Source organism: Callorhinus ursinus, unplaced genomic scaffold (assembly GCF_003265705.2).
Source record: "Callorhinus ursinus isolate GAN/ISIS: 27379988/994484 unplaced genomic scaffold, GSC_fseal_2.0 scaffold10, whole genome shotgun sequence".
NCBI lineage: Eukaryota > Metazoa > Chordata > Mammalia > Carnivora > Otariidae > Callorhinus > Callorhinus ursinus.
Genome location: NW_027397072.1, coordinates 82,088,793 through 82,108,251, shown reverse-complemented (window position 1 = coordinate 82,108,251; position 19,459 = coordinate 82,088,793). Strand labels below are relative to the sequence as shown.

The 19,459-nt window shown below is 45.7% G+C and overlaps 2 protein-coding genes across 2 annotated transcripts in view; both read left to right on the top strand.

The window, feature by feature from the left end:
* LOC112821706 (large ribosomal subunit protein eL19-like) overlaps positions 1 to 19,459 on the top strand; it is a 475,653-nt gene that overhangs the window by 18,210 nt on the left and 437,984 nt on the right. The gene's annotated exons all lie outside the window — the stretch shown is intronic.
* MFSD9 (major facilitator superfamily domain containing 9) lies at positions 1,931 to 18,899 on the top strand. The gene is made up of 6 exons (XM_025869074.2): positions 1,931 to 2,160; positions 6,471 to 6,558; positions 8,176 to 8,219; positions 8,335 to 8,464; positions 11,843 to 12,052; positions 15,200 to 18,899. Exons 1-6 carry the CDS (start codon positions 1,996 to 1,998, stop codon positions 16,006 to 16,008), a joined length of 1,446 nt encoding a protein of 481 aa, XP_025724859.1. The 5' UTR covers positions 1,931 to 1,995; the 3' UTR covers positions 16,009 to 18,899.

Here is a 19,459-nt window from a genome sequence, read left to right as displayed (position 1 = left end):
GCTGTCATCATCAAGACAGTATGGTACTGGCACAAAAACAGACACAGATCAATGGAACAGAATTGAGAGCCTAGAAATGGACCCTCAACTCTATGGTCAACTCATCTTTGACAAAGCAGGAAAGAATGTACAATGGAATGAAGACAGTCTCTTCAACAAATGGTGTTGGGAAAATTGGACAGCCACATGCAGAAGAATGAAACTGGACCATTTCCTTACACCACACACAAAAATAGACTCCAAATGGTTGAAAGACCTAAATGTGAGACAGGAGTCCATCAAAATCCTAAAGGAGAACACAGGTAGCAACGTCTTCGCCCTCAGCCGCAGCAACTTCTTCCTAGAAACATTGCCAAAGGCAAGGGAAGCAAGGGCAAAAATGAACTATTGGGACTTCATCAAGATAAAAAGGTTTTGCACAGCAAAAGACACAGCCCACAAAACCAAAAGACAACCGACAGAATGGGAGAAAATATTTGCTAATGACATATCAGATAAAGGGCTAGTATCCAAAATCTATAAAGAACTTCTCAAACTCAACACCCAAAGAACAAATAATCCAATCAAGAAATGGGCAGAAGACATGAACAGACATTTTTCCAAAGAAGACATCCAAATGGCCAACAGGCACGTGAAAAAGTGCTCAACATTGCTCGGCATCAGGGAAATCCAAATCAAAACCTCCATGAGATACCACCTCACACCCGTCAGAATGGCTAAAATTAACAAGTCAGGGAATGACAGTTGTTGGCGGGGATGTGGAGAAAGGGGAACCCTCCTACACTGTTGGTGGGAATGCAAGCTGGTGCAACCACTCTGGAAAACAGTATGGAGGTTCCTCAAACAGTTGAAAATAGAGCTACCATACAATCCAGCAATTGCACTACTAGGTATTTACCCCAAAGATACAAATGTAGGGACCCGAAGGGGTACGTGCACCCCAATGTTTATAGCAGCAATGTCCACAATAGCCAAACTGTGGAAAGAGCCAAGATGTCCATCGATAGATGAATGGATAAAGAAGAAGTGGTATATATACACAATGGAATATTATGCAGCCATCAAAAGGAATGAGATCTTGCCATTTGCAAGACGTGGATGGAACTGGAGGGTGTTATGCTGAGTGAAATAAGTCAATCAGAGAAAGACATGTATCGTGTTCTTCTTCTCTTGTGTACTGCCTGTTTATTATTTAACGTACCATGTTTATTTACTGTGTGTTTATTATTATTACCCCAGGAAACTGTAACCTCCCCTCTGGCTCAGGAAGCATTTGCAGGATTCTCACAGCTCCCTGACATTAGTCTACCTTATTTCTGCCTGCTTTTCCAACAGACAGACTGAAGTTTTTTTTTTTTTAAAGATTTTATTTATTTATTTGAGAGAGAGAATGAGAGAGAGAGACCGCATGAGAGGGGGTTGGGTCAGAGGGAGAAGCAGACTCCCTGCTGAGCAGGGAGCCCGATGCGGGACTCGATCCCAGGAGTCCGAGATCATGACCTGAGCCGAAGGCAGTCGCTTAACCGACTGAGCCACCCAGGCGCCCAGACAGACTGAAGTTTGCAGGGGCCATAGGCACCTACTCCAGGTCACTCAGAGCCAACTACAGCCTAAATCTGTGGATCTCCCAGGTGGGGCTGGCTGCCACCTCAGGTGGGGCTGGTGCCACCTCAAGCGGCCCCATATTGCACGGAGAGGGTCAGCACAGTTCCCTCCCGCCTTCCAATACCAGAAGACAGTCTTCCCTCCAAGGAAATGCAGAGCATTATCGTTACCATCACAAAACCCGCGCGTCTCTCACACACCGCTGGCGCGCGCTGTCTCCTCCCTCCCTGGAACCCGCCACGCCCAGAGACAGCCACCGCCCCGCAGCCCGGCCGCGCTCCCCTGTGCGCAGGCGCACGCCGCTCACTTCCGCTCGGGGCGGGGCTAGCGCGCGGGGGCCGGTCCCCGCAGCGGGTGCGGGTAGTGGCGCCCCTCCCCCCTACCGTCCGCATGGAATCGGGGGGTCGCCGCGGCCTGGTCTCGGCGGGGGGGCCGGTCTCGGCGACCCCGATGCTAAGGCAGGATTCGGGGACCGGGGCTGAGGCGCGGGTTCGCGGCCCCGGTGCCGTCAGAGCCCGCCGCTTCCTGCTCTGTCTTTACCTGGTGGGCTTCTTGGTGAGTGCTGGGGCTGGGGGCGAAGGGCGACTGCGCCCTGGACCTGGAACCCGATTAGTGGTGGGTTTTTTTTCTTTTGAAGACGGGGTGGTCGTAAGGCTCACTCAGGGCTGGGAACCTGCGATCTGCCTGGTGGTGCCTTCTTACCTTTCAAGCTTCTTTTTGCCCCCAAACCCCTTCCACTCTGCACCAGGCCACATTGCTTTATTGCCCGTCGCGGGGCCCAATCCGCAGCTCCTCTACTCCTGCCCTTTAAGGCGCCCCCAGCACCAGCCTTTAGTGTGATTAAGCCGGGCTCAGGGGTGACCCCAGGTGTTAGATGCTGTGAAAGGTACAGAGCACGCAGGGTGGACAGCAGGGCTCCTGGGCAAGTTTGGGAAAGCCCAGCTGTTCAGACATCAGTAGGTGTGGTATGAATACACAAGCCTTCGTGCCAGGCCCGGTCGGGGCAGTCACTGTTGATGACCCCACGTGGGCAGAATTAGGCACATTTTCATTAAGGTTCCTGGTAGACTGGAATGTTTAAAAATGCAAACCACAGTGAATTATACACATCTGCCTTTCAACAAACTGTTTATTGGATAAGGCAGGTTTGGTTTTTTCATGATGTGTGTGTGTGTCCTGGTTTAATGAGGACAGTTATTATCAATTTCCCACGTAGAATGGAAAGCTTAGAAAGATGAGTGTATGAGAGGGGAAGTCATCCGTACCTCCGTCCATTTATTATTCATAGAATTTCTGAAAACCTTTTATGTGGTCGCGACTGTAGAGCTCCAGTTACACAGTCCCTGCCAGGAACAACCTGAAATCTTACAGAAAGCTTGTGTTGGTAGTTCGTGGGCCATTGTCCGCAGGAACCCTAGATCCAACGCCTTACTCCTCTCCTTCCAAGTCTAGCCCTGGTTTAGTTGCCCTGGTTGTGAGCTGGTCCAGATTAGGAAGAGAAAAGACAAGGACAGAGAGGATTTCTTTTTTGCTGAGACTTGAGACTGTATTTGAGGACAAAAGGAACTGGTCAGGTGAAGTGTCACTGGGCGAAGACGGCCTTCGGAGGCTTTGAATAGTCCCCAAAGGCACTCGGTCCTGGCAAAGAGGAATTACTGTTTTCTGCCCGGATGCAGGTTAAGACCACTACTCCCCAGTATGTTAGCCTCACTAGAGTTTGGATACTGAGCCATGCTCAGCTAGGAGAGGAGTAGGGAGGCAGCCACCCTATTCCCCTCCGCAATGCAATATTCATCAGTCTGTAAAGGTTTAATGTTGACTGAATAGTTAAGAGAATGAGGAAAGCATCTTCCACATCGCTGAAAACACACCACCAGGAGGCACTCAGGAGGGCTGTGGTTTACACAGAATCTCTGCCTGCAGTTAACCTTATCTACCCTGCCCCCCGGCTCATGCTTTCAGTTCAGAGCCGAGCCTTCCTTAATCTTAGATCAGCCTCAGGGTGCAGTTACCTCTTCCACCTTCCATTTCAGCCACCCCCAATTCAAAACTATTGATGGTGAGTGGTCCTTGACATTCCGTAAGGGAGTTGGCTGCCATCCACCCTCTGGTCAGAGCTGGGGATTGACTCTTGGCTATTGCAGCCCTCCCTCAGACAGTACTAATATCTGGTCCTGCCAGATGAAAAGAATTTGGGCCCTCACCTGGAAAGTCCGGATCGGGAGTTCGGAGAAACCAACATGACCTAAAATTCCAAATAGTTTGAATGTTTTAAATGAATTCACAGATCATACGTTATAGTTGGCCTTCCAGTACAGGTTTGAATATTCAGAGCTTCTCCTGTGTTGTCTACGCGCTGTTCACACAGCGAGTCTAATTTAGGCAAGCCTGATGTAAAATTTTAAATAATTTATTCAAAAGAGTCATTAGTTCTCTAATATGTTCAGGGGAAAATGTAAGATTTCCCAAAAGTTAAAAGAGAGTAGGGATTTTTTTAAATGGAAAATGTTGTAAGCAATAAAAATATGTGCAACTTTGGATATCCTTGAAGATCTAAAGGCTCTTTGGTAGGTAACATCCAAGGAATATTATACATAACTTAGTTATTACTTTTAATATATTTAGAGATGTAAAGACCTCTAAGACTTTTGGGGAAATGGTTTCAGATTAATAAGAGAGGAAGGGAACAGGATTAAAGAAGTCATTTGCCAAAGTGTTCTGTTTTTAGTTCTCATTTGGGCTTCCAGGTTTTAATTTGTTTAAGAAGGAAGATGAAGATGGCCCTCTAGGCCGCTTTTGGTTAGCATTGAAAGACGGTGCTAAGATCTGTGATTTCAATACCCTCTTTCCTCCAGATACACAGTGAGATTCGTATTTTATTTCATCGGCTGTAGTCAGGTCTTTTATTCATTCTTACTGAGGCAATTTGCTAATCAAGAAATATTTAGGTTCCTACCCTGAAAAAGATCTTGATACGTGTTAGTGTATTCACCAGTTTTTGTTGAGAGATGTAGATGTTCCATGAAAGGTTTAAATGGTCCCCTCTTGCCTGATTTCCTTATAAATGGTTATTAAGCACATGACCAGTTGCCCCAGAGTGCATTCAAAGCCAGTGGTTTTGAAGAAACTGCGGATTCACAGGAAGAGAGGAGTTGCCTTTTCTAGTAAAGGGGAAGACAATTTCAGTGCACAACTTCCTGAAAGACAGTTTTAGAGCACCAGCATCCTTGGAAATAGATAATATTTTTCAGGCTCACAAAAACGTTAAAATAATACTGATCATCAGTTACTACTTATGAATCTGTTTTTGTATAACCTGCCATAAATTTCAGCCTACTTAATTATTTCTCTCCCATTCTTTATTTGAATGTTAAATGACAAGTGGTACTGGGAATTTTTTGGAAAAAAAATATTTTTGGACAATTGAGTTTCCTTTTCTGAAAGATTCAGAAAATTCAATAGGTAACTGATGTATTTGGGGTCTTTTAAGTGATATCATACATCAGCAGGCTGATGAAACAAAGCTGACAGCAAAGCCCAAAAGACGTTGGGCTTAGACCCAAAAGAAATTTTAAGTAGTCTTAAAATCAAAATAATAAACTGTAGTTCTGGTAGTATAAATTTATGAGCTATTTAAGAACACTAGATAATAAATATATGGCCATCTAAAGATGTAACCATGGAAAAGGGCCACTGAAAAGTACGTTTAGAGGTTCATGTTTCTAAAATTAGGTGAATGCACAGCCACCAGGATAAGGGATAAGCAAAAGATTAATTGTGGGCCCAAAGAAATATATTTTTCATGCATTTCTTTCTATTTAACCAGGATTATAAGAAAAGGAATTCCAGTTGAATATAAAGAAAACCGTGTGTGTGCAATGTGGTTTCCTTCCTCTAAACCAGTTGTTGAAAGTACCCAAGTGAAGTAGGAATGAGAACGAAATTTAAAGGAAAAATTAACAGTCTTTCTGTTAACTCAGAATACCTAGCAAAAAGGGTCAATTCTTATCCCCAGGACAGAAGAAAAGAGAAAATACGTTTGAACTTCTGTTGTGTGTTAGACCTTTCTCAACCATTACGCCTCTTAATGTACATCATGTGTCTACCAGACAGGTGTTATTATCCCCATTTTTTGCAGATGACAGCACTGATGCTTGGTGACATTAAATAACTTTCTAAGCACGCATGCTTAGTAAGGAACAGAGCTGGAACTTAGAACTGTCTGTCTAACCCCAAATCCCATGCACTTTCATTGACTTAGCTGCAGAACACTGTCTTTCCCCACTACCCCATCCTTCTCTCCTTGCTTTGCTGAGACTTTCTTTTTTTTTTGTTTTGTTTTGTTTTTTTTTGTTTTTTTTTTTTTTTTTTTTTTTTTTTGCTGAGACTTTCTTTTCAGATATTATATTTAAGGCTATAAGCCACAGATTAGTCGCCTTCCCTAATTCTAGGAGGAAATTCATATATGAAGCAAGTGCTTTGCAAAGAAATATGCATTCTCCCTGCCTTCTTCCCCACTTCATCACACACAAACATTTTTTTGGTTTTTTATTTGAATAACTTCTATAGCACATCCTCCTTGAGTATTAAGGATCAATCACAAAGAAGCTAAGGCTGAAATGATTCCGGGTCATGGTGATCAGGCATTTACAGGGAGCAACGGTTATAACACATTCTATTTTGATTCTTTGATAATTTGAACCTGATGGGCATAGCATACTGTAGAATACAATTATGATTTCTTGTTGGCTCAAAATTTAGATACTGGTTTTATTTTTTTAATCAGTTTGTTATTAGGATTACCACTTTTAAGAACACCTAAGTGTCAGTTTCTAATTTGAGTTAATCAGTGTTTTGTTGTTTAGGATTTGTTTGGTGTCAGCATGGTCATCCCTCTATTGAGCCTTCATGTCAAGTCTCTTGGAGCAAGTCCAACAGTTGCTGGAATAGTAGGTGAGTGGTTAATATCGTACATTCTCAGAGCACTGAATTTTCAATCCTCTGGACTAAACCTAAAAACAAATCAGTCTTATAGCTAAATATTATACAAAGGTAAATTGAAAGTGGGATAAAAGGAATTTTTAGAATACTTAAAAATGTTACCCTGGGGGCGCCTGGGTGACTCAGTCGTTAAGCGTCTGCCTTCGGCTCAGGTCATGATCCCAGGGTCCTGGGATCGCGCCCCACTTCGGGATCCCTGCTCGGCGGGAAGCCTGCTTCTCCCTCTCCCACTCCCCCTGCTTGTGTTCCCTCTCTCGCTGTGTCTCTGTCAAATAAATAAATAAAATCTTTAAAAAAAAAAATGTTACCCTGGAGGGAATGTAATTCATCTTTTCCTAGACTACCTGTGGTCAGAGAGGTTTTGAGGTTTAGCCTCATTCCCTTCCCCTCACCACCGGTGACATCACGGTTACTTACTGAGCCTCTCCAAGGAGCAGGCTGCATGTGTTAAAGGGCAGGTACAGACCCCTGCCTGCAGGAACCAGAGAAACATAATCTACAGGAATCAAGTCACGCAGCAGGGGATTTAGGGTGAGCCTTGACAAATTGGTCACAAGCTTCCTGCACCACCGCAAGCACATCTTACGGAGTTGTAGGGCTTCTCTGCCTGTGCAGCATAGAACCTCCATCTCAGTCACTGATTTACCAAAGAGACAAGGTATAGCAGGGCTTAGGACTGTGCTAATTAACAAGAAATTGTTAAAAGACTGACAGCCCTTGACTATTCACAGGCTGGATAAGCAAATGTTCAGGGACAGTGGTGGACACAATATTTGGTAAGTCCTCCATGCCATGATTTGTATTTCCCTTGGAAAGTAGAATTATACTGGCCCACACAACAGCATGAAGGTTTCTGTGAAGAACAGAAGGGACATGTTATTTGATATAACGGAGGTAAAAGCACTCTGTAAAACTTTGTCAGTTCTTTATAAAACTAAAGCATTTTATAAAACTGGAATGTTAGAGGGACATAAGATGATACAAAAATTTTCAGACTGAGTAGAATTTTTGTAGGATTTGGATTTCTACCCCCCGAGTACTCTCTATTCGGTCTTCTCAGTCAGGGGTACGCATCCTCAAGAGCGGGAGAAGCCTCTCTTGGAGACCGTGGGTGGCCCTTGCCTTAGTCTCTCTTCTGCTTCCTTCATTTTTATTTTGAAGTTTTTGTTTGTTTGTTTGTTTGTTTTGCTTTATTTATTTATTTGAGAGAGAGGAGAGAGAGCACAAGCAGGGGGAGCGGCAGGCAGAGGGAGAAGCAGGCTTCCCGCTGAGCAGGGAGCCCGATGCAGGGCTCAATCAATCCCAGGACCCTGAGATCTTGACCTGAGCTGAAGGTACTTGATACCTTCCTGATACTTAACCGACTGAGCCACCCAGGCACCCCTGCAGGTCTTTTAATAAAAATTGTATTGCTTTACCCTTCCAACTGAAAAAACGGAGGGGGGGAGATCTCATTTTTAAAAATAGTCTTTTTTTTCCCCACATAATTTCTATGTAATTGTTACCATGTTGATCCATTTTTGTGATGGGTCCCGCTGATTTTCTTGATGTTACTGATTTTTTTTGTAGGCTCCTCCTATGGCATTTTGCAGCTCTTTTCCAGCACACTGGTGGTAAGTTGTCTCCCATCTGGCAACACATCTTGGTCACATTTGGGGGGCATTTCCATGGTGGGGGTGGTTAAAGGTGGTGAGTCAGAGGTCTTTCTGTGTTCCTTGCTTTCCTCAGGGCTGCTGGAGTGATGTGGTTGGAAGACGGTCTTCCTTGCTGGTGTGCATTCTTTTCAGCGCCCTGGGTTATCTGATTCTTGGAGCATCCACCAATGTGTTCCTGTTTGCCCTTGCTAGAGTCCCTGTGGGTAAGTTTCTTTCCTTGGGTGTGTTTCATTCCAAATAAATCAGTTGTATGTAAATGTATAAAGAGCGACTGTTGTACATGTCAGTGCCTTCTTTTTTATTTTTTTTTAAGATTTTATTTATTTATTTTAGAGAGAGAGAGAGCCTGTGTGAGCAGGGGGAGGAGCAGAGGGAGAAGGAGATAATTTCCAGCAGACTCCGCGCTGAGCGCAGAGCCCCATGCGGGGCTCAATCCCAGGGCCCTGAGATCATGACCTGAGCTGAAACCAAGAGTCAGACACTTACCCGACTGAACCACCCAGGTGCCCCTGTCGCTGCCTTCTTTTTTTTTTTTTTTTTTTTAAAGATTTTATTTATTTATTTGACAGAGAGAGAGAGAGAAGAGCAGGGGGAGAGGGAGAAACAGGCCCCCCGCAGAGCAGAGAGCCCGATTCGGGACTTGATCCCAGGACCCTGAGATCACAACCCGAGCCGAAGGCAGACGCTCAACCGACTGAGCCGCCCAGGCACCCCGTGGGTGCCTTCTTGATTAGAGCTTATGCCAAGACAAAATAAGGACAAGAGCAATTATAACTGGAACACCAGCTGCTGCTGTTGATCGAGCACTTAGTATCAATCAGGCTCTGCTCACTTGTGCAGATCCCCAAAGCTTGTACGTGACAGGGCCCGGAGCCCTCCCTGTCAGTGTGAATCATTATGCTGCCGCACAGACCTGTCTCCTTCCCATTGATCTCTCTACGCTCAGGCAGTAAGAATTTGTTAAATGTCTTTGGCCAGCACTGTGCTTACTATTCTCTTGTTTGGCCAGCTTACAGTTTTAAAATTGGGCCTCCTGACTTCAAATTGAGATTTCCCACTGTAGCTTTCCTGCAGCCTCCTGTAAATCTGGCTGTTGGTCGGGGGAGATCCTAGGATAATGACGAGTTTCTCTTTCCAAAGTGATCTTGAATGTTTCTGACATTTTCGAAATAGCTTCTATTTTGTCCATTCACCGAAACACTTTGTCCAGTCTTTGAGCCACCGCATGTGAATGCCGTCCTTGTGTGGCAGGTAGGCAGCTCCTGTGGAAGCTCTTTATTCTCTTTGCCTTTCTTAGTTGCTAGAGCCCTGGAGTTTCAGTGTTTCTTTCTCCCCTGACAGACTGTGCTGCCCCAGTGGACAAGTTTACAGCCCTGGACCTCTGCCCATATTCAGTTAAGCTGCTCCTTTTTACCTAATGCCCCAAAGGAACAGAGCATAAAATATGTCCTTCTAACATATAGTTTTGATGATCGGCTTATTTGGGATTTTCACACCCATTTCTGTGACGTACATACTTACTCTCCCAGTCTTTTGAGTTCGCCTTCCAAAATTCATGCTGTGCCTCTCTGTTGATTCAGAAAACAAAAAGTGCTTATGAAGGTCTTTGCTTTAAATATGAGCAGTCATCCTAACTTGCCCCCCTACCACACAAAATCCAGCCGATGGCTGCTCTGTGTGCATCCGGAGTCAAAGTTATTGTACATGCTTGGTTTGGGTTGCAGTGTGTAAATATAATACACTCCACCATTCAGCAGTAAGGCTGTTCATAATTCCAAAGAAATATATGAGATTAATGGACCCTGTATACAATAGGTAGAAATTTATAGAGAAGATTAAAATGTTTTTATTTAATATGAAATGAGCCTGCTTTGAGTAGTGATAGTTCTATTAATATACATCATACTCTTGACCAACAGGAGAGCTATACATAAAATTCTTTCCTTCTATGGGAACCTCTACAGTGTTTGATTGGCCCGGGAATATGAGGGAGCCCTGGGGAGCCTTGCCAGGGTTGTGCTGTACAATGTCACGTGTAGGTTCAGGTCCTTGTATCCTGAAGATGAGCCTGAGGGAGGTTGAAGTACCAGAAGTAGACACGCAGTTTGCCCCTTCTCTTTCTGTCCACTAGCCCAACCTCTAGAAGGTACCAGGAAGCTAGTCTGCGTTACCCTCACCACAGTCCTCCTTCCCTGGGTATGTAAGGTGAATCCAACATCGGTATCATTTCAGAAATAATCACAGGATTCCTATCAGGCCTCTTAGGAATCATCTTCCAGCCCGGTCCTTTCTCCCATTTAAGGAAGTAGATCTAGAGAGAGTCTCTACCTAATTCTAAAAGAGATTTCTAAGTTTGTTTCCCAAAGAGGCTGGTTATCAGGCCAATGCCCACTCTAATATTTAGACACAGCTGGGTATAGAACCCAGGATCAGTGTGCCGGCAGAGTGATGTACAGTGATACTTCTTTCAAGGAAATCACTAGAAACCATTGTGTTGCATCACAGTTAGGAGCACTTCAGGCCGACCCACCAGCAACACTGATTGAGTTCCTGCCATGTATTGATCAACATGGTGGGCAACCTACGTTACCAGAACCTGTCAGTCTGTTTATTCAGCATATGGATGTATGGGTGCAGACAAGTCAAATACATCAGCAGAAGTATGAGGAATATAAAGCTGCTATATACATTTTAATCTCTTATGAAGTCATGTCCCACCTTTCAGTTTGTTTAGTCAACCAATTCACAAACCTCTTGCTAGTAGAAAATCAGTTGGTCAGGCCCAGGAGGGGACTGCAATTTGCTCTTTAGTGTTTATATTATTACTCACTCCCTATCCTTCCCTCCTCTGTTCCTCTCTAGCAGTTACCACCTTTATACACACATCCACACACACACACACGCATGCACGCACGCACAGGCTCTGTGAAGATAGGTACATTTGTGTCTTTTTTGCACTCTGTTCCTTGCATTATCCTCAGGGTCAGGGTCAAGGTTAATGCTGGACATAGAGTAGGCATGCAGTGAATGTTTACTCACAGAGTGAATGAATAAAGAATGACATATCTCGGGACGCCTGGGTGGCTCATTTGGTTACACAGCTGCCTTCGGCTCTGGTCATGATCTCAGGGTCCTGAGATGGAGCCCCCGTGTCGGGCTCCCTGCTCAGTGGGGAGCCCGCTTCTCCCTCTGCCTCTGCTCCACCCCCTGCTTGTGCTCGCTCTCTCTGACAAATAAATACGTAAATAAATAAAATCTTAAAAAAAAAAAGAATGACGCATCTCTGTAGAGAAGCCACCATGAATTGCACTGGCTAACAGAAAACTGGAGATTCTGGGATGTCAGGGTGGAAGGTGGGAAAGCAGAGGATGCAGGGCTTGGCTACCAGGAAGAAGGTGGCCAACTAGGACTGTGGGCTAGATCAGGAGTCCAGTCGTGGCAGGATGAAACTGCAGACCTTAGAGGTTCAAAGAGAACGGAGACCAGAACTCCTTCAGTGATAAGAGATGAAATGCAAGATCACATGCAAGATTCTTTTGGTCTGAAAAATGTTACAGAGCGTGTTTCTTATCCCCTTGCAGGTATTTTTAAACATACCCTCTCCATTTCAAGGGCTCTGCTTTCTGATCTGGTTGCAGAGAAAGAACGGCCATTAGTAATTGGACAATTCAACGCAGCATCTAGTGTGGGCTTCATCTTGGGCCCCATGGTTGGTGGATATCTTACTGAGCTAGATGGTGGATTTTATCTGACAGCCTTCATCTGTTTTTCTGTCTTCATTCTCAATGCTGGTAAGTTGACATTTCATCATAAGACTGGTGTATGCATTCATGCTGACCAGTCTACCTGCTTTACTTTTATCACCTTAACACTTCGTTGTTCTTAAAACAGGCAGACTTTTTGTTGTTGTTTCACTATAGTTCACATGCAGTGCTATATTAGTTTCAGGTGTGCAATAGAGTGATTCAGCAATTCTGTACATCACTCAGGGCTCATCCTGATAAGTGTACTTTTAATCCCCTTCACCTCAGAATAGGCAGACTTATTTTTCAAAGTTGGACCACCTCATGCCCTGCTGTAGACTGCCTGCCCATGTCGTCCTATCATGCTAAAGCACGGATGTGTCTCACACAGCATGGGGGTGTGCAGGCCCTGCCCTCGCCCCCTCCCCCACCTCTCTCTCTCCTTCCTTGTGCACCAGCCACACCGGCTTCCTGGTTAGGCGCGCGCAGGAGGGGACTGCAATTTGCTCTTCCCTCCACTTAACAGCATTCTTCCCACATGTCTTTACTGGGTCTTTCTTATTCAGGTGTCAAATATTTACTTTCTTGGAAAGGCCTTTCCTGATGATTCTGTTTCAAATAATTCAGGTTTCTTCATAGCATTTCTGAAATTATATTATCAGTTTGTTTTCTTGCTTATATTCTCTCCTCCCTACCTCCCCACACATACCGTTAGAAACTAAATGCCACAGGGTAGAGATTTTCTCGCTGTTGTCACTCCTGCCCAGAACTGGCCAGACATAAAGCCAATGTTCAGTAACATTTGATGAATAAAAGAACACTTCTGGCCTATGAGCTCCTTGGATGCAGGGCCAGTCGCCTAAAGCAAAGAGGATAAACCTCTTTGCCCAGAGACTGGTACCTTACTGAGCCTTAGATAAACACCTTCTTAAACAAGAGGATTGGTTCATGTTACTCAGTTTTCGTTAAATTTAATGATAGTCTACTGCATCTTTTTTAGTCTTTGTATTGAAGGCTCCAGGTTGAGTGATGGATTCCATGTTGAGCTAGGATATCACACTCAGAAAACAGAGTTCAGGAGTTCAATGTCAATCCTCATAGGTATATTTTATGATTTCCTGCCAGAAGTTTAACCTGTAACCTCGGCCAGGAGGTGAGGTCTGACGGATTAGTGTAAATCTTGATAAAATACTTGAGCACATGACCGGCTGGTGTGGCCAGGTACCTTCCCCTACGAAGGAATGTGATGAATGTGATGGCTCCCGAAGTCAGAAGTCAGTGTATGAACGAAGGCCATGATTATGGAGTTCTGTTTCGGATTCTCCAGCAATGATGCTGTTTAATATCATGCCCTAACCTAAGCCTGTGAATGGATCCGAGTCAGTCAGGGATAGTTCAGCCACAAGTGTTCTCAACCACAATGGCTAAAAATAGTAATAGGGATTTCCTGTGCATTCTTAAGAAATGTGGAGGTCAGTAGGCCAAGCTGATGCAGGGAATAGCAGAGGAGAGCGAGGGGGGCAGGCCAGCAGACAGCGTCTCACGCCGGGCTTTGCCTTCCAGCACAGTGAACACAGCGTATTGCGTTTTTTTCCCTCAGTGACTTCGGCTGTTTTCCTCAACCCCTTTTACCCCTTCAGCTTCTTGTATCCTCATTCTGATCGGCCACTTTGCCTGAGAAAGGCCTCTTACATCTTTTTTTCCGTGATTTCTGTTTTCATGGTTAAGAACTCAGACTCTGGAGTCTGACAGACTTGGATTCAGATTCCTGCTTTGCCACTTTTTAGTGTGGGCCTTGGGCGAGTTGCCTCAGTTTACTCATCCCTAAAATGGGGTAACAACACTCCCGGTCTTACTAAGACGAGCACCGGAGGTCTTGCACACGAGCGGTTCACCCCACTGTGTCAAGTATGCTGAGCATACTCAGTAAACCTCAGTGGCTGTCATCATTATCATTTTTATTATTTTAATGATACTCTTCCTCTCAGTCCACCAGCAATAGTCCTTTCATAGTTTTATCAAGATTCTATAAGGTGCCCAAGGGGCATTTTAAAGATAAGAAGGGGTAGAAAGTCCAGGCCTGCATTCTTGCGTGGTTAAGTTTTCTGTCATAAATTAGTCCCTGGTGAATAGTCCACCTAGACTGTGGAGAAACCACATACAGGTCGGTGGTTGCTGAAAACAGCATGAAGCAGTCTGAATGGCCACTGGTCCGCGTTGAATTGAAGTGTGGAAGGACTGAAAACCCCACAGGATGAGTTTGGAAAAGATGTCCTAGAATGGCAAGCTGGAATTCAGTTTCAAGAAATTTGGGGGCCTAGATTGGCAATAGGTCATTCTACTTGGGTGGCGTGGGATACATAAAACGACCGAGGCGGGCATGAGCCAGTCACAAGGGTGGAGGTGGGATTATCTGAATAGGAATTGAGCTGCTCCATAATGGCCCATGAGAATGGCACCCCCCAAGATTTTGAGGTGTGACTTGTAAAAGCACATGGTGGCCCTGAAGGGGGGGGGCAAATCCAAGCAGGTGCTTCCTGACAGGTCATTGGTATCAAGCTGCCCTTCCCCTCTCCACAAACCAAGGCTGGCTGTCTCTGTTCATAGCATCCTGTGCTTCCCCTAACATAGCACTTACCCTGTAATCTAACTGCTAGGTTTTACTTGTCCAAACCCCCTTTTAGACTTAAATTCCTCGAGGGCAGGGATTTTATAGGCCTTGTGTTGTCAAGTTAATATATTCCTACTGTTTAGCACAGGACTTAGCATTTAGGAAGCATAAATATTCAGTGTTTAGTTGAAGGATGGGTGGTGAATGGATGAGTGGGTGGTTGGATGGGTGGGCAAGATGGTGGATAGGCATGGAATTAGGTAATGAATTTAAACATCGGCATGAGAATTTCAATATCCCATGATACAGCAAACGGTCATGGGCTCTTGAGCTTTAGAAAAAAGTGAACATCTTGGAGGTATAGATTTTTTTTGAGGTGACTAGCAGAATTCTGCTATCAAAATGGAGTAGAAGTAGCTGTGGGAATAGTTAAAAACTGGATTCAAAACCACGGATTAGTAACCGGTCCAAATACAAAACTACAGAATGGTGATCTCCTGCACGTACTTGCCCCTGCCCCACGGGGGCGCCCTGGGAGCCGGGGCGTGCAGCCTGCTTTGACAGGTCCTGTGCCGCCCTACCAGGTCTGGTTTGGCTGTTTCCCTGGTGCGAAGCGAAGCTCTCCAGTGCAGAGAAAGGCCTGCCAGCGAGGGAGGACTCTGCACCCTGGGGGAGGACAGACGGTCACGGGCAGGCAACAGCCACCCCCCGCCGGAGCACGGCCAGTGCCCGGCCTGCCAGGCCGCCCTGGCTGGAGGTCGCGTCCACCCTGCGCGACATGAAGAGCCTGGTATTTTCCGAGATGTGGGACATCTTCGCGGTGCGCTTGCTGATGGCCGTGGCGGTCATGCTGTACTACAGTAACTTTGTGCTGGCCCTGGAGGAGCGCTTCGGGGTGCGGCCGCGGGCGGCGGGCTACCTCATCAGCTACAGCGGCGCGCTGGGCGCCCTGGCCGGCCCGGCGCTGGGGCCCCTGCTGCGGCTGTACGGGCACGACGGCCGCGCCATCCTGCTGCACTCGAGCGCGCTCACCTGCCTGCTGCTGGTGCTGCACGCCGCCGCCCGCTCCGTGGCCGTGGCCGTGCTCTGCTCCTCGCTGCTGGCCGTGTCCACCGCCGTGGGCAGGACCTGCATCACCGACCTGCAGCTGGCGGCGGGCGGGGCGCGGGCCAGCGGCGCGGTCATCGGCGTGGGGCAGTCGGTGACGGCCGTGGGCCGGATCATCGCCCCACTCCTCTCGGGGCTCGCGCAGGAGGTGAGCCCGTGCGGGCCCCCCAGCCTGGGGGCTGCGCTGGCCCTCGTGGCGATTTTCCTGATGTCCCTCAACAGAGCCCGCTATGGCGGTGACGGCGGCGGCGGTGGTGGTGGGAGTGACAAATTAAAACGTGCATAGAATGGAAGTGGGTGGAGGATACCAACTCTGAGGCCCGGAACGGTGGTTTCCCAGCGGGTGTGCTTCTGGGGCAGACGCCCAGGGCCGGCCTGCGGACTGATCAGAAGTCAGAGCCTTGTCAAAGGGGAAGGTATTAAACCGTATGTAAAAGTCTCCTCTTCCAACCGGCCAGTTTCCAGGGGGGGGAGCCCTACCAGCTTCAGCACAGGAAGAGGGTGGTGGGATTACAGAAGGTGATGTGCTCCCCTGCTAAGTTAAAAATAGGGTAACGCATTAATAACACGATCCGCTGGGACAGAGCCTTCATATCACGTTGTATAATTAAACTAAGGGGGTTTTTCTGCTATCAGAATCCTAGACATTAAATAAGCTCCTTTATTGAAATTAGCCTGTCCCTTTCTCAAGTGTAACAAGGTTCCATCTGGGAAGTGCGGGGAAAATCACGTGGCTGGCCTCACCTCCAGACATTGATTCTGTGGGCCTAGGGGAGGCCCAGAAACCTGTACTTAATAAGCAACACTTGCACTTTCGCATGGAGGCAGAAAAAAGGGTCATTCGGAGACATACTGGTTTTGAGTCAAGTCAAAGCCAGAGACTTGGTTGTGTTTATTGATAGCTAACTCAGTTTGAACTATTAAGATGATGCGATCCCGTTGTGTTACCTTCTCCCCAGCTCTTGGCAGTCACGCTCCATAACAGGAGAAACAGGTTCGTGGAGTCTGTCCCTTGGGTCCACTGCCTTCGAGGTCCCATGCTCTGCAGAGAGCTGAGGTTGTCAGTCTGGCTAGTTCTCCCCGGATATCATGCATGAACTGCTTCCAGAAGCCGGTGCTCCATTGGGCTGCATCAGTTGGATGATGGTAGAGCCCAGTGGAGAAAACAAAGCACAGGAATGCCTTTAAGATGAACGTCTTGTGCAGTGTAAGAGTCTGGTGTCATGCCTCATCAGATGGACTTAACTCTACAGTGTCTTATGTTGAAAGTCATTTCTTTCCTCTCATTTTAATATCCTACCTGAGAATGAAAGAGCTACACTGATCTACAGGGAAATGCCTTTTCCTAGGCCTAGGCTAAACGGTCATTCCAAAAGTAGCACCCCAGGGTCCAGCTGAGAGGCTCAGAGTGAGGGTTAGCACAGACTCACAGGGAAGCATCTGTGTGGTTCTTGCTACTTGGATGATGTCACCTATTAATAATAATTATATTGGAGCCCCCTCTCTTTTCCTCGGGCAAACTACCGAAGTTCACATTCCTTTCATTCTTTTTGATTGGTCCACTAGGAAATTATTCCTGTTCTCAACCTAACACATGTATAATTACAAATGTATTGTATGTAAAGCAGAAAAAAAAATGTTTCTCTGGTTTTAGAAGTTGTGTATGGGGTAAACTCAAATATTTATGATAAAGAATTATTTGGATGTTTGAAGATTGTCCTTTCTCCTCTCTAGCTACAAGGAAAATGTTAACTTTTTATTAAGTGTTGTAATTGTGAACTTTTATACAAGCGCTAAGCGCTTTTGAGGAAAGCAAAATACAGTATAAAACGGCATGGCCCTTCAGGAGCACACCAAATCGTCACGGAGGTTGGACTCCGTGGACAAGAAGTAATCAAGGGTTTATGCAATGAAGTAGAATTTCTCCGGAGATTATCTTTTCTGTGAACTGAGAAACAGAGAAGTTTCTTAGACATTCTTTAATGTAGTCATTATTAAATTTTTGAAATCCTAGCACTTTATTTTTGAAGTTAAATAAAGCCTATAAATTTATTAAGGCTTTACAGTTAATCAGATACATGGAAATACTGAAAACCAGGGTTGATCTTCATAGAGAGAGTAGAGAAACATTTTTGTTATTCTCCACGCTCGTGGGTTTTTTAAAGGTAAATGTTATACAGGCATACCTCGTTCTATGGCACTTCCTTTTGTGCATCACAGATACTGCGTTTTTTTACCAGTTGAAGGTTCGTGGCAACCGTGTGTTGAGAAGTTTATCAGCAGCATTTTTCCACCAGCATTTGCTCTGTATTTGGTATGGGGATGTGTGATCAGTGATCTTTGATGTTACTGTTGTAATTGTTTTGAGGTGCCATGAACCACGCCCATACAAGGGGGTGAATTTAATCGATAAATGTACGTGTTCTAACGGCTCCATCAACTGGCTGGTCACCCGTCTCTTGCCCTCTCCTCGGGCCTCCCTATTTCTTGAGTTGCAACAATATTGAATATTGAAATCAGGCCAATTAACAACCCTACAGTGGCCTTAAAGTGAAAGGAAGTGTCAGCTAATGTGGCAAACTTCCTCGCTGTCTTACTTTAAAAATTGCCACAGGCCATCCCAGCCTTCAGCAACCACCACCCTGCTCAACATTGAGAAAAGACCCTCCACCAGCAAAAAGATTGCCACTTGCTGAAAACTCAGATGATGGTTGGCATTTTTTAGCAATAAAGTCTTTTTAATTAAGGTATGTACGTTGTTTTTTAGACATAATGCTACTGTAAATTTAATAGACTACAGTATAGTATAAACATAATTTTTTGTGTACGCTGGGAAACCAAAAAATTCATTTGACTCACTTTATTGTAATATTTACTTTATTGTGGTGGTCGGGCACCAAGCCCACAGTATCTCTGATGTATGCCTGTAGTTCCTCTTAAAAAGTCTGATGTATGAATATTGAGAAATGTGTTCCAGAACCAGCAGCGCCCACATTCCCCTGGAGCTTGTTAAACATGCAGACACTCACACCCCAGCCCGGACGTGCTGGGAACCATTCTCACAAGATCCCCACCTGCTCTGTGTGCACAGTAAACTTTGAAAGCCAGTGGTCTGTAGACGGTATTTGTATAATTTATGGAATGTGGTCTCAGGGAAATTAAATCTGCTCAACTAAAGTTTGTGTTGTTTTGTTTTTGAGTTCTTGAGCAACTTCTATAATAATTTCCCAAGTATTTAGGTTGAGCCACACAAAATTGCTGTTTCCCTGAGTCAAGATTACCTGCAGTTTCACATGGTTCAACTTAATGGTATATGGAATCTTATTTTAGGGGCATTGAACTTGCCTGAGAAGTTTATAAAGGATATGGCACCCTCCAGGCATTATGCCAGCCCCAACTGCTAAGTTCTGTGAATCAGCCTCAGTGTTTTGGGTTCTAGAAGACTTTGGCCTTCTCCACGGAGTGAAAGTATACCTCTCTGCCCTCATGTCCAGAGAGATGAGCAGAAATCAGAAAGGGGGTGGGGCATGCCTAGCCAGGGCAGTAACATGGGCAAGGCTCCAAAGCCCAGGCGTGTGGGTCAAGAGAGATGCCTGCAGCAAACAGAGAGGGGAGAATCTGGGTTTGGGCTGCATGTAGAATCACCTGATGCCCTAGACCTCTAGAACCAGACTCCAGAGTGCCCCAGCGTTGAGAGTCCCTGGGTTGGATCATGAAGGGCCTCATGGACCATGCTC

Bases quoted from the DNA above. Each gene is read 5' to 3' on its own strand.
- MFSD9 (XM_025869074.2), top strand. From the start codon at position 1,996: ATGGAATCGGGGGGTCGCCGCGGCCTGGTCTCGGCGGGGGGGCCGGTC. The intron at 8,220-8,334 runs GTAAGTTGTCTC...TGCTTTCCTCAG, and splicing joins TCTTTTCCAGCACACTGGTG to GGCTGCTGGAGTGATGTGGT. The intron at 12,053-15,199 runs GTAAGTTGACAT...CCGCCCTACCAG, and splicing joins TGTCTTCATTCTCAATGCTG to GTCTGGTTTGGCTGTTTCCC.